Genomic DNA, 15,610 nt, shown 5'->3' with positions numbered 1-15,610 from the left:
TTTGATCAACTGTCGCATGCTTGTAGCAAATCTATTTAATTTACCTTTCCAGGTAGTGGTGTTCCGTTTCCGTCAACCTAAGTACCCCAGCCTAGACAGAACCCACCTTAGACAAAAGATCTTTTATAGATAGATTTAATACAAATTTAATCTTTTATGGAAATCAATTTAATCATATTAAACTGATTAAAAGATTAAACTTAGGTATCTAATCTCATTAGAACCTTAAACTTAGATCTATCTCAATCCAGTTTTAAAACCCTTTTAAAACATGAGTTCACCTAAGTTCGCATGCAACTCTTTCTTATTGATTTTAGTACTAATTTCCATTGTAACGCTTATAAACGAAAACAACCAAGACCATCCACAATGCGAAGCTACACATACAAGACATTCATAACTCTTATAAATTAGCCTAAGTGTCATGATTCACGAATTGTTCATTAATTGTTACTTTTATATAACACTTATATAACAAAGTAACAAACCAAGCATACATGCTTCCATACACCCTTATACTATAACTCTTATCATATAAAGATGATGCATGAATATGCTTAAGGCATGCATAAATATAACTTTTATATTTAATGATGCATGTGCATGCTTTCTTGTAATTTCATCATGGCAATAACTATATTATCACACTTATAATATATGATGCATGAACAAAAAGCACAACCTAAGGTGGGTTTTAAATCTATCTGTCATTCACTATGACATATAAACAACATGTCGGATTTTATGTCCTAAAACTCGTAGTTTGTAAATTGATCAACATATTCTGTTTTGGTTTTTTTGATAAAATTGTTATTGAAATTGTAATCTTGAATCCAATAAACTAAGGTCCTGAGGCTATAGACTTGAACTTTATGTGATGACATAAAACATGGATCAAGTTCGAGTATATAGCCTAAAATGGTCTATAGTATAGGGATACGATTGGGCGCCTTGTTCTGGGGACACTATGGATGCGGCCCATTTTGTAGTTAGTACAAACGATGTGATCCTACATATAGAGAATGTGAGTAGGGCATCCTATGCAATGAGTTTGTATAAGAATGACCACGACTTAGTCACTTTTGCTTTATAACATCGTTTACTGTATAAAACTGACTAATTCAAATTTGATGACCTAGATAACTCGATCTCAATCCTGAGCTAACTATGAACTCTTGTTTATTTGGGATTATTCTTAGATTTGCATGGGTGAGAGCAGCTCAACAACGCTTGCTCAATAAGCCTCCCATTTCAAGGGTAAGACCGAGTAAATAGCTAGGGACATAGGGTGCAAGACGAACTTCACTCCTACCCATTTCTAGAGGTAGTAGATAGGTTGTTCCCTTAAGTGCTGACTTCGGAATTAGAACAAGAGGCCCCACCCTCTCTCTAGGCTGAGAGGGACTCGATTTATTGGTTGGACCACAAATCAATTGTTCTTTAGAGGTTTAGTGGAACTGAAGGAACAAGAAGTGTTCTCGGAGGTAAAATGGTATTTTGACCCAGCCAAGACCACGAACAACCTGTGAAAGATTGACTTACTGGTTATGGTTATATCAGATTGACATAAATATATCTACGGTGAGAGGAGTGCAACTACGGAACTTTAGTGGAATGACCCGTTAATTAACAAATGTTGATTAATTAGGTTAAAGAGTTTTACCAGTTAATCTCGGATTGTTGGAGCCATGATCTGTAGGTCCAGTAGGTCCCCCTGCTAGCTCATATGGATTAAACTTAGAACAATATGTTGGATTAATTCGAATTGTTCAAATTAGGAAAAGGGATTAAAACCGACAAGTATATACGATATTGCTATACTTGTTCAAATTGGTTTTTTGTATGGCGCTCTATATTCAAATGTGACTTGAATTTCGAAAATATGAATGCAGATTCATGTTTAGGAGGTCAAAATTAGTCAAGAGGGTCAAAACTGTAAAAGTCAAATGATTGACTTTTTCGCTAGGGAAAAGTCAAAGTTTGACTTTGACCAAATGGAAAAAGACCTTTTTGCCCTTGACTAGAATTAGTAGAATTATCCGACATTTTTGTTGGATAATCTCACTAACTTAAGTGGACTATGTGTAAACATTATAGAATGATACATAGCCCACTTTGGTGTAGTGTTTTGTGTTGATTTTTGGTGAGCTTTTACATGCATTTGATGCATGTACTTATTTTATAAAAGGAAGTTTTTTTAAAATAACTTATTCTTCTTCTTGCTGATTTTTTTTCCAAGTTCTCACCAAAAACTCCATTTTTCTCACATTAACCTTGAACCTCCCATTCTTTCATTTCAATCTTTCATTCAATGGGTCCCACAACCCAGTTCTGAGTCCAGAGAATAGCAGGAAAACTCTAGTGGTGATCCAATAGAGTTCGGATCAAAATTCAGCGAGAAAAAGTATTTTTCAGGAGTGACAAAGGTTGTACACTATCTCTTTTTAGTTTATTATTTTTTTCTATATTTGCATGCTAATTTTCTTTTAATTAGAGGCAATTAGAGTGTAATTAGATCCTTATTCCGTTGCGTATGTCTCGTGTTCCATCACAACATACGTCTCATGTACATTAAGTAAAAGTTGATGAACCGGGATAATTAGCCTCAAATCCTCCAAAAAAACAAAGCTAACTATTACAAATAGCAATGAGTCACCGGTTCAAACAGGCGAACCGGGTCTTGAATCGTCTGGACGAAGAAATGCATCTCCTGGATCGTGTACCAAATCCATGTGGTCGCCTACACGATAGAGTAAACTCTTTACTCAATCGTTTAGAAACGTTGTATGAGCATAAACGATCGTTTAGCAATGATCGTGTACCTTTGACTATGTGATGAAGCATGAAGGCACGCGATCATGCAGCGCGCATCGTGCAATGCAAGCCTTAAGCGATAAAGTAAACGACAATGATGCAGTGATGCATAATCGTCTAAACGATCGTCGAGCAAGCATAAGTATCGTATACCGCGTGATCGTGTAGTTAGTGACTATGCGATGAGACATGCTGAACTACACGATTGTTTAGTGTGTACCTTATATTAAACGATGAGCATCAAATACTCTATATGATCGTTTACCTCCAATATCCATGCGATTGAGCAACCAACGCTACGCGATAGAGTAAACTCTTTACCCCATCATATAGCATGATCATTTAGTAAATACTATACGATCGTGTAGAGCATTTCTACACGATAGTTTAGCCAAATCTCAACGATCGTTACCTTGGGCTACACAATACGACCAACCTTTGGTCTTCTTCTTCGATGAGAATTGCATCTCCATGCTTCGAAACTTCATCACGAACGACTCAACAAATACCAAACACTTTGAATACATACTTGATTGCTTGTTAATTATGCCCAAAAACTTAGGGGCCCTTACAAATTAACACTTTGTAAACTTAAAGAAAGCTTTAAATAGAGACAACCATTCCTTAAACATTCATCAGCACATCCACAAACGCATTTAACTCTTAAACGCAATGCAGAAAACTTAAAAGCCACCACGACTGTAAAAGAATTTCAAAACAAAAATGGTATTTGGAATATCAGAACAACCTGGCTCTGATACCAATTGAAAGAAATCAAACACGAGGATTTCCATGAGCAGCGGAAGGGGTCGTTCCAAATTCCATTCAAGTGAACACAATCATTTACAGTCTAGAACGGAAACTAAATGGTCATGCAACAATAGAAATTACAGCATGCTAAACAACGATACAAGGGATAAAAGATGCATACCTTTGAAGAACCATTCTTCACGAATCCCTCAATCAATCTTCAATTGTCCAAAAACAGCAACATTCGGACGCAACGACCGGAACAATGCGACCACGAACACAACGAACAACTCCTCGAACCCAATCGAGTCCCACTCGATTCACGAACTGAGTGAGAACACCACCATAATAGTTACCTTGGTATTCTCGGTGTGAGAATCCAGAAGTTGTGGGCTCTGTATGATATTGGCTTGAAGAAGAGACTGAAGGTCTACAATCGAGTAGACGATCGAGCAAGTGAGAGATATGAAATTGTCTATCGTATAAATGATGTGCTCGATCGTTTAGTAAATGGTAACCTATCGTATAGACTTAGACACTCGATCGTGCAACGATCAGCTGATTAACTATCGTATACTCAAAGGTAAGCGATCACTTAGTTGATCGTGTAGTCTCTCAATGCTATCGCTTGGTGAAACTCTTTCACTTGATAGCTTATTCATGAGAACTTTTCGAATGAAATAACTTCTAATTTAGGAAAACAATTTTTCTTTTATTGCACAGTTACCATAAAACTTCCAATAACCTCCCACTCAATTGGTTATCAGAGAAAAAAATTAATCATCACATAATTAATTTATCATAAACAAATATGATAACCAACTTATCATATTATATTTATAACCTATAGTGTTAATATTTCATCTCACGAAACATACAAACCATAGTTCTTTTTCTATTTTATGGTACTTAATGTAAATCATATTTACATTAATTCCTCCACATGATGTATCTCAAACATCACACTAGTTATATCATATATAATTGAATTTCCTCTTGTTAATTTGAACACTTCAAACTAAACCTAAAATTTGATTCTCAACTTGAATCCATTGAGCTACCAAGGCGACCTTATAAACTTGTAGCTTGAAGCTCTAACGGTACGTGAATAACTAACTAAATTCTTTAGTCATGGAATCCATCATTCGTTAACTGCTGGGCACTTCATTAAAGGCCGACAACTGCACCCTTCTCACTACAGATGTATTTTTTTGTCCATATCAACCAATCAACTGTGCGATAACCTTTCATAGATCGTTCATAAATACAGTTGGGCCAATTTACCATTTTACCCCTGTAATTATATCTGACTTCTTAAGTACCATTGATTCCTTTAATGAATAATAAGTCATAGTCCTATTATGACTGGGTCATCTCTTCCAAAGAGAGGATGTTGTCACTATGTTTAAGACCAGAATCAGTCCTTAAGTGAGCAATCTATCTATTTATCCCTACTTCGAGAAAGGAATGAATTTCGTCTTGTGTAACTAAGTTCCCAGCTCCCCAATCAGACAAATTCTTGAAAAGGTAGGCTTGTTGAGTTAGTAATCTGGCCACTCTCACCCATATTAATCAAATGATTGCCCTCATAGGTAGGAGTTCCAAAAACACTCAGGATTAAGGTCATGTCACCTATGGTTATTTTAATGAGATATAAGTCTCAGTTATCAACGGTGTTATATAAAAAGACTAATCATCTCGTGGTCTGGTCTTATTCAAACTCTTTGTATAGGACACCTCACTCGCATGTCTCCACATATGGTCAAAATCAGACCATCTGTAATAGTTTACAACACTTGTAAACATCTATAAAAGGGTCATATCCGTAGTGTCACCAAAATAAGGTATCCCTCCTTTATCCTTATACTACATACCTTTTAGGTTATTGATCTACTTGTATATCTCATATACATGCTTAAGTTTACATAAAATAACCACAAAGTTTTGTTTATTGGATATGAGTAAATGCAAATAAAATAACTCTTATTTTATTAATAACAATGTGTATAAACTGTTTACAAACTATGAGACTCTGGGAGAATTATGACATCAATCCCAACAATCTCCCACTTGTTCTAATGCTCAGGAGACTTATGTACAATACATGAAAAACCAGTACAATATACAATAAATTAGGGCATACTCTATACCCCAGTATCATCTCTCACTTGTCCTAAACAAGATGTCGCATGTCCCGTAGACCCAGACTCTTCAAATGACCCTCGAACACTTTAGCCGTGAGGGCATTTATAAACGTATCAACAACGTTATGCTCTGATGCGATCTTCGTAACTATCACATCATCACGATACACAATCTCCCTGATTAAATGATATTTCTGTTTTATATGCTTGCCTCTACAATGACTCCGAGGTTCCTTAGAATTTTTCATAGCCCCGCTGTTATCACAATAAAGTGTGATCGACAAAGACATATTTGGAACAACTTTTACATCTGTAAGGAACTTTCTAAGCCAAACAACCTCTTTAGCAAATTCACAAGTGGCTACGTATTCGACTTTGCTTCGCCAAACTACAACCCCTCCATTAAGAGTGAACACTGATCCTGATGTCAATTTTCGAGAATCTTCATCAGTCTGAAAGTCAGAGTTTGTGTATCCTGTAAGGATCAAATCCTTTTCTCCATCCACGAGCATATAGTCTTTCGTTCTCCGAAAAATACTTGAGAATCATTTTGATCGTTGTTCAATGATCTAATCCTAGATTGGACTGATAACGATTAACAATCCTTACAACATAGCAAATGTGAGGTTTAGTACATAACATTGCATACATTAAGCTTCCAACAGCCGAAGCATAAGGAATCTGTCTCATCTCCTCAACCTCTTAAGACGTCTTAGGACACTGATCCTTAGACAAAATAATTCCATGCCTGAAGGGTAATAAACCCCTCTTGGAATTATGCATCCTGTACCTTATCAATATTTGATTAATGTACGATGCCTGAGATAAGGCCAACCTCTTACTCTTACGATTTTGAATGATGTGGATCCCTATAACATACTGTATCTTTCCTAAATCTTTCATTTGGAATTGGGCGGCTAGCCTTTTTTTTTAATGTCAATCAGAAAGCCTACATCATTCTCAATGGGTAGGATATCATCCATATACAATACCAGGAAAGCTACAAGCTGTTGATGATTTTCTTATAACCACAAGGCTCATCAAAGCCAAACGGTTTGATCGCACTGTCAAATCTAATGTTCCACGATTTAGACGTTTGTTTCAGCCTATAAATAGACCTATTAAGCTTGCAAACTCTTTTGATCTGGAACAATGAACCCCTCTAGTAGAGCCATGTAGATGGTTTTCTCAAGATTACCATTCAGAATATTACAAAATAATAATTATATAAAAAATGAAGCTAAAACATGTTCATAAATAAATTAATAACATTTTGTTGTCAACTAATATTTAGCAGGTAACCACAACAAATTTTATGATTTATAAATATAATACCAATCATATTTTAAACAATTATTTAATTTTTTTTAATTTGATATCAAACACATATCTGAAGCACATAAAATATAACTATGTTTTAATTGAATCTCTCGTATTAAAATTCATGTTTTTCAGATTTTCTACCAAGAAGATTTAAATTGATAAGATCATTATTCAGGGTTTTGATGCGTTCGTACCATGCGATGAGAAGAATAATGATTATGAGGTTATAACGTTTTTTTTTTCCTGGTAGAACCCAAGTGTAAGTCCAACCAGGGTTCTGGTAAGTCTAGGGTCGAACTCAGGGATTGTTTACAAGTATGCGATGAACTAATACTCTGATCCTAATGCAAATGAATGCAAATGAAATATTCACACAACTAGTTGATTTTTGGTATTATTCTAACTCTAAACTATATGCGATGTGGGTTGTGCTTTAAGTGAAACAATGTGAGTAGTGATTGTTGGATATTGGTATGCGATGATAGGGTTGAGAAGAATTTTCACTAATACTTCCTAAGCAACTATAGAGTCATGCATTCAAGTAATGCACTTGATATTACGACCAACACTTTTCAGTGTATCTAGCCACACCACCTTATCTCTAGGATGCATGCGATTAGTGCAATATGTAAAAGGTGTACTTATTTTTAAGAAGCATCTCCTCTTGTTTTATGAGTTCTAAATCTGAGTTTTTTCAAACCAAAATTCAATTTACTTAGAATAATCTTTTGATTCATTCAAGTGACGCAAATATGCATGCATAAAACAAGTGATCGCACAATCGTTTTGTTGCTTAGTTCATGCTGGTTATATGCTTATAAACCCATAAAATAATTTAGCTACTGATGATAATGATGGATAAATTAACAAAGGATGGAATAAATATGTATTTATATTGCATGCTTTGAACTTTTCGATGTTAACGATACAACACATATACACTGTAAGATAAAGAAATGGATAGAGAATCAAGTCGTGATGTGCAATGTCTTGCTTCCTCTGACTCTAATGCTGACTGCTTCACTCAAATATCGAACAATGAAGCTTCTCTTCTTCTACAAGAGACCCAAGCTCTCATTAAGGTGTGTTTATGGTTGAACGAGAAGGATTCTTGACAGGGTTTTTTTCTCAGTCACCAACTCAATCTGAGATTTGACTTCCAGCGCCCATGTCATATCATGCTTCATCGCCTAAAGTTATCGACTTAACTAGTTATGCGATCATGCGCTTGTTTCTGATAGTTCTTGTCTGCATTAAAATAGCGACATTAGCTCAAAATTCAAATAAATCAGGCGTTGAAGATGTAAGATCACATATTGTGATTACTTTATAAATTCTTTAACAAAAACGTCGCACTTTCAGAGTTTTTTTTTTCTAATTCTTTTAGAGGAGAGAGATAAAATAACTTGTATTTCTAGTTATCAGGTTCTAATCAATACAGCCTCCACAATTTAGGAGTACACATTGATGTTTACCCAAAACTTTATAGTGTCACTTTTTTATTATTTTAGTATCAATCTTGAAATAAAAGTTTTTCTAATATCACATCAAATTGATATGTTATAAATTAATAAATATATTTTTTATGCATAGTTAGATAATGAAAATAAAATTTTTGAATCACAGAGTTAATTTGAAATAAGTTTAAATAATATTTCAATCTTAATTTCACATTTAAACGAGTTGAAATCCTATTCTGATTTTAGGTTTTCACGCATTATTTAACCAAAATCTAATCACATGTATTTTACTAAGTTGTTCTTTTCATTTTTTAGGTTAAAAAATTTGGGAGTGGAGATAAATCTTCCATCCTAAGAAATATTTCATCTGTCCAATTATTTATTTATTTTACAATCGTGAATTTTTACTAGAGATATTTAAACCGCTCATGTTAATTGAAAACCAATATTTTAAATTCTTAATTAAATAAATCAACAATCAATAAAAAAAAAAAAAAAAGGAACGATATTTCATTAACCTAACATGCAATTATGTTATTGTTGTACTTTAAAATTTGATTTAAAGGTTAAAATACTTTGCCTCCATTCCGCAATTGTTGGAGTTAAAAATAAAAATGAAAATAAAAAAATAAAAAACTTCGACACCCATTCTTTACAAAAAAAAAAAAAAAAAAAAAAAAAAGAGGGAAAAAACTATGACCCTTATATTGAAAATTTTATTCTATTTTAGAATTTAAAATAAGACATAATATGAAAACATTTTCCAAATTGAATTTCAGATACAAGTTTTACATTTTTAAAAAAGTTAATTGATTGAAATAAAGTAAATCTAATGTATTGAACAAAAATTATATTTGCTAAAGCTATCATTATCTCTCTCTCTTTTTTTTTAATATTTTTTCTTGAAGATACTAAAGCTAAGCTTATGTAATCAAAATAATTAACATGTACTTTCATTCAATTTCTCATAGAATTTCTTTTTGTTTTTTTGGAAATAACATTACTAAAGAAATTAAAACCACACTTTACCCTAAATATAAATATCTAACGCGCCATATTTCGATAACAACGGATAAGATAAGATTTTTTTTCTTTTAATTATTTATTTCTTCCGATATTGATTAAAAGAATAATAAGGAGAAAAAAAAGGGGGGAAAAGGGAGAAAAAGATAAATAAAAAGAAGAAAACGAAAATAGAATTTATCAAGTTTCCGCCGCTGCTCTTACCCACACGGCAGCACCGATCTTGAATTCCTAACCGACGATTTTCCCTCGGCTTTCTCTCTCCGTCCCTCCATCTGCAATCTCCTTTCGTATTCCTAAATCCAATTGGGTTTTTGTTTTTCATTTTTTTTTTTAAATTTTCGTTTGACCAAAATTTCATATTCGGGTACTTTCTTCTGAGTTTCCATTCGCGATCTGCACTTTTTGGGAGATTTTCAACTTCGAAAAAACCCGTTTAGGGCTTGAATCTATTAGGTCTCTGTGTCGATTTCTTCTCGTTTGATTTCCGTCGCTGTTATTTCATCTGGGTCTGATATTTCGTGGGTTGGGATTTCGATTCGGTTTCGTTCTGGTTGAGGGATGTTTTCCTCGTCAATTTTCGGTTTAGGGCATCGAGAATTCTAGATTCTTATTCTCAAATTTTAGGCTTTTGGGAGGAAACTTCTTTTCTCTTTGCGAAACGTGATGGGGAGCGCAGAGGGGCTGGGTAATTCACCGTTACCTGCTAATCAAGCGGTGCCGAAGTGCTATGGTGTGACGAAGCCGATATCGATGGCGGGGCCTTGTGACACTGATGTGCAAAGAAACAAGGAGCTAGAAAAGGTTTTAATTGATAAATTGTGGTTCTCTTTTAGTGCATGATTCGAATTAGGTTGGTTGATGTTGTTTTTGTTTTTGTTTTTATTTTTTTGGTTTGTTGTGTAATAGTTTCTGGTTGATGCTGGCTTGTACGAAAGCAAAGAGGAATCTGCCAAGAGAGAAGAGGTTCTTTCCCGTATAGGACAGGTGATGAACTATGTTCTGTCGAACACAATCTTTAGTTTCTTTTCCTTTTTATCAATGGCGAGTTACTAGAGTGGCAATTAGGGATGGAACTTAGTAAGAGGAAGAAAAGGTATTGCACAACCACTATTAGGTACAGAAGTTCGATGCTTATGTCTATAATGTTGGATATGTTTGGCGCCATGTTACATACAGATGATGATGTATGATGGATAATATATTAGCTTATCAGATGATTATTTTCCTAAGAATATGGTGCTCATGTGATGATTCTGAAAATTAGAATTCCTACGGTTGTAAAGTTTTCAATTTGTGAGTTGCAAATTGCTGAGTGGTCGATATTTTATTACTTTGCTTCTTTAACTTTGTATTCTATCTTCCTAACTCGTGGGTTTTTCTATTTCCCTTCTTTAGATTGTGAAAGACTGGGTGAAACAACTTACCCGCATTAAAGGTTATACAGATCAAATGGTGGAGGATGCAAATGCTGTGCTTTTCACCTTTGGTTCCTATCGTCTAGGGGTAAGCATGGTTAATGCTATGGTATTTCTTCCCCATGATGTATACAAACAGTCTGGTACTTTTTGATGACCTTACTTGAACTAGATGTGTTCTATAGGTCGTACGATTGTGTCCTTGAGTTCTATGAAATGGTCTGGTGATTCTTCTTCTTCTTCTTCTTCTTTTCCTCCCTCCGTACGCTCGTAGATGTTTTATGATTTATAGGTAGTACAACTGTGTCATTGAGGACTATTGTTCTAAGGAATAGTCCGTGCTTCTTTCATTACACTTGTGGATGTTATGTGATTTATGCGTTCAGTAGTTAAGTTAAGCTATATGGTCATAGGAATCACATCTTCTAAGCAATTACTGAATGAAAAATACTTAGGTGCATCCTGGACAACACCTATCTTTGTGCATTCTACCAAATCTTCCAATCATAATTTGCCACTTGATAAATTCATCTTATTTTTTAAAAAAATATTTTATTTCATTTTTTTATGTGTGTGTGTGAGTGGGATGCACCCAAGTATTGCTATTATTGAATAGCAGCTGTGAAGGTTTTTGTGAACTTTGTCAATTGTCCTCAGCCCAAAGCTTCAATAACTCCGCCTTAATATTGAAAATATGAAATGTTTTCCTTTCCTTTCCTTTCCTTTCCTTTTTTGTTTTCAATGTCTTACATGCCTTATGTGGCTTTATTTATGTATTTATTTATTCTTGGATTTGTTTCGTACTTGTCAATCAGCTGTTGCATGAGTTTGTAATGTTGTAGGTGCATGGACCTGGAGCTGACATAGACACGCTATGTGTTGGGCCATCTTATGTGAACAGGGAGGTGAGCTTTTGTTCTCATGCTTCGAGATGTTTTATTATTTTGGACCTAATCCTTTTTTTTTTTTCCAGGAAGATTTCTTTTATATATTGCATAATATTTTGGAAGAAATGGAGGAAGTGTCTGAGTTGCAGCCAGTTCCAGATGCTCATGTCCCAGTGATGAAATTCAAGTTCGATGGAATATCCATTGACCTACTTTATGCTAGTATATCTTGCTTGGTTGTGCCTGAAGTAAGTGACAGTTGATTCTTGTTCATTATCATGTGGCTTAACATTGCCTAATTGCATTGCTTGAACATAATGGATTCTTTGTTTTAGCATCATGTTCATTTGAACTTCCTCATGGTATGGCTGTAAAGATTGTGTTTTTTTTTTGGTTTTTGTCATTAATGTTTGCTTTCAGGATTTGGATATCTCTGACGTGTCTGTGCTATATAATGTTGATGAGCCTACTGTTCGGAGTCTTAATGGTTGTCGGGTTGCTGATCAAATTTTAAAACTTGTTCCAAATATTGAGGTGGGCGACTTTCTATTTCACAGATTTCTTTTTGTGAAATTCTTGCACCCAAACATTCCTGTCAAGAAACTGTAATCTCCTTTTGTTTTGTCATTTGTTTGTAGAATTTTCGAACAGCACTTAGATGCTTGAAGTTTTGGGCTAAAAGGCGTGGTGTTTATTCAAATGTGAGTTTGCCTTTTAATACCATGCGTATATGGCTGATTAGTTGATATGATACATTTGTTTCCTCTTGTAATCCTCTACTCACATGCATGAACAGGTGACTGGGTTTCTTGGTGGCGTAAACTGGGCACTTCTTGTAGCACGAGTTTGTCAGCTTTATCCAAATGCAGTACCCAGTATGCTGTTGTCTCGATTTTTTAGAGTTTATACCCTTTGGCGTTGGCCAAACCCTGTTATGTTGTGTGCAATTGAGGAGGATGATCTTGGGTGTTCTATATGGGATCCTCGTAAAAATCCTCGTGATAGAACTCATCATATGCCCATAATAACACCTGCATATCCATGCATGAACTCTAGCTACAATGTTTCTACAAGTACGCTCCGAGTTATGATGGAACAGTTCCAGTTTGGTAACAAAGTTTGTGAGGTATTACCTATGCATGCAACGAACATTTTTACATGATTAATATTTAATAGAGGAGATTAAGAGTACAGGAGGCATCTTCTGTTATTCTATCCTTATGACAGTATTTCATTACTTAATTATTTGTGGAAATTTAATTAGGAAATTGAGCTGAATAAAGCGCAGTGGAGTTCTCTTTTTGAGCCATATTTGTTTTTTGAAAGCTACAAGAATTATTTGCAAGTTGATATAGTAGCAGCTGACGCGGATGACCTACGCTCTTGGAAAGGATGGGTAGAATCTCGGCTTAGGCATTTGACATTGTTGGTAAATTTTCTTACATTTGAATGAATCATGGTGATGATAATATACTGTTTCTCAACTTGAAATTAAATTAAAAGTTCTGGTTATAGAGATATCTTTCCTTTGTCCATGGTTTTTGTAATCATCTGCAGATTGAGAGGAAGACTGAAGGGAAGTTACAGTGCCATCCTTATCCACATGAATATGTTGACACATCCAAGCCATGTGCCCATTGTGCATTTTTCATGGGTCTGCAGAGAAAGCAGGGAGAGATAGTTCAAGAAGGCCAGCAGTTTGATATACGTTCATCAGTTGATGAATTCAAGCATTATACGAGTTCCTACATGTTCTGGAAACCAGGAATGGAAATCTTTGTTTCTCATGTCCGTAGAAGGCAGATCCCTCCTTTTGTCTTCCCAGAAGGTCATAGACGATCTCGTGCTTTAAGGTTGTCAGCTTTGCAATGCTCTGATGGACCAAATCAAGATGTACAAAATGGTAGGAGTTGCAATAGTGAAAGATACCTTAAGAGAAAAAATGATCTTGCTCGAATTGAAGGGGAGGATGATTCTCCCCAAAAACGGCAATCTATTAGTCCTAAAAGGCAGGATTCAGTTTCATCCAATATCAGCATTTTTTCAAATACTGCTTCTTCTGAGCGTCCGGAAGCTGACATTGAAGCTAAAACTATCATTGAGAAGAATAGTCTGTGTCAGACTATCACTCGCGACAACGAAGAGTTGACTTTTGGTGGCTCTAGTATTGGTAGTGGTTTTTCAAGGAAAGAATCTAGCAGTGTAGAGAGTGAAAAGGGGTCTACTGCAGAGATATTTGAACCAGACAAAGTTCCTCTTACCGAAATTGAATCTCATAGATGTGCGTCTAATTCCAGTGTGATCACTACCTTAACAAGTGAAAGCAGTTCCTGCGAGAATGTTGGGTTTGCATTAGCAGCAGGTATTAGTGAAGGCAATGCTGGGAGTATAGAAGAAAGTGCTGATGAAAGCAACAATCCGGGAACATCTGTTGTTGATTCATGTGAGGCAGATTCTGTACTTCAGTTGGATGATAGCTGTGTAAATGGAGATAGCATGCATATGGAGACAGAGGTGTGGGCTTTCATTCCTTTTGTTGGTTATATTTGGTTTTGATTTATGGTCCTTCTCTCTATTACCTTACATGTTTTCATTTTATTCTGGTTTGACATGTGAAGCCAAATGCTGTGCTTGGGATGGCATTAAATCCTGGAGGTGGGGTTAAGTCTACAACTATCCAGAACCCAGTGATAAGGCATGTTTCCTTTTAAAGAAAGATTCAATGCTACTTCTGAGCTCTGCTTATATTTTGTTTTGTCTTTATACTGCTCTTCCTGGTTTTTTGTGTGGTTTTTCATATTTTTACCAGGTTGAGTATGGCCTCAACCGCGTGAGAGAAAGCAAAGTAAGAGCATTATAATATGATGATCTATACAGTCATGAATACAATCCGTATTGGCCAAAGAAGAAATAGAAATAAAGAAAGGAAGCCTGTCCATTCGGGGTAAGTGTTATTTGAATTGCTGGCCTTGGCGTGTCATTCTTTTTTCTTTTTGTTTAAGTGCCCACATTCTTTATACCTACAAATGCACCATCAGAAAATTTATTATGCACAAAGTAAAAAGTTCTTTGTGTACTGATGATACTTGCTTGCACTTATAATGACTTCAACAAAAAAAACCGTTCTTCAAGAGCTTTGTGAGCCTCAAAGGCTCCCTTGGCTTGTTGGGATTCTCTCTAATATGCACTGCTTTGGCTGCTGAGTTGGGTGCTACCCCATCATCTTCATCATCATCCCCACCTCCATAGTCGTCTGTAATATATTCATCAACCCTTTTGTTAATTGTTGCGAGGAGGGAAGGGGAAGTGTTTTGTATTTCTGCCTTTATTTTTTTTATATTTTTTTTATCTCTTTAAGAAATATTGGGATTGAAATGGGATTAAGTTCTTAGATTTACGAACAAACTACTACTTGGCTTGGTGTTCCTCAACCATTGATTGTAATTTACCAACTATTTGTGTTAATACAGACAACTATTTGTGTTAGTACAGATTCCAACCTCTCTCTTTTTCTCTGTCTGCAAGTTTTTTCGTTTCTGTTTTTGTTTTCATTCTTGCAGCTTGAAACAATCCCAAAAAATTTGATGCCTGAAAATGTATTGAATTTGTTGTATATTTCTTTGAATCAAGTATATGCATAGTATATTTTCAAAGATGTATATCTGTCTATCGTCCTTGAATATGATTGAACAGCATTGGGGCACATGGCAACTTGCTTCAAATATCTGTTTTTGTGGTCATTTACTTTTGAATTCTTATAAGCTAATTCACAGGGAAATTTAGAGATTTTA

General features: G+C 35.1%; 1 protein-coding gene across 2 annotated transcripts; it reads left to right on the top strand.

Moving 5' to 3' along the window:
- Positions 1-9,639: 9,639 nt before the first annotated feature.
- Positions 9,640-15,305, top strand: LOC120085532 (nuclear poly(A) polymerase 4-like). Of its 2 annotated transcripts, none has more exons than XM_039041551.2 (12): positions 9,640-10,318; positions 10,424-10,501; positions 10,913-11,020; positions 11,775-11,837; positions 11,906-12,067; positions 12,240-12,353; positions 12,458-12,520; positions 12,616-12,945; positions 13,084-13,248; positions 13,377-14,333; positions 14,438-14,514; positions 14,629-15,305. In XM_039041551.2, exons 1-12 carry the CDS (start codon positions 10,181-10,183, stop codon positions 14,651-14,653), a joined length of 2,280 nt encoding a protein of 759 aa, XP_038897479.1. In that variant the 5' UTR covers positions 9,640-10,180; the 3' UTR covers positions 14,654-15,305. The 2 variants fall into 2 exon arrangements, with proteins under 2 accessions (XP_038897479.1, XP_090173577.1); XM_090317451.1 differs by having other exon boundaries at positions 9,697-10,318; positions 11,748-11,837.
- The last annotated feature ends 305 nt before the right edge of the window (positions 15,306-15,610 follow it).

This window comes from Benincasa hispida, chromosome 9 (assembly GCF_027475165.1).
Source record: "Benincasa hispida cultivar pf3 chromosome 9, pf3_genome.v1.1, whole genome shotgun sequence".
NCBI classification, from domain to species: domain Eukaryota; kingdom Viridiplantae; phylum Streptophyta; class Magnoliopsida; order Cucurbitales; family Cucurbitaceae; genus Benincasa; species Benincasa hispida.
The sequence above is the reverse complement of the archived record's forward strand: the minus strand, read 5'-3'. Positions and strand labels throughout refer to the sequence as shown.

Bases quoted from the DNA above. Each gene is read 5' to 3' on its own strand.
- LOC120085532 (XM_039041551.2), top strand. From the start codon at position 10,181: ATGGGGAGCGCAGAGGGGCTGGGTAATTCACCGTTACCTGCTAATCAA. The intron at 12,068-12,239 runs GTAAGTGACAGT...GTTTGCTTTCAG, and splicing joins CTTGCTTGGTTGTGCCTGAA to GATTTGGATATCTCTGACGT. The intron at 12,354-12,457 runs GTGGGCGACTTT...ATTTGTTTGTAG, and splicing joins AACTTGTTCCAAATATTGAG to AATTTTCGAACAGCACTTAG.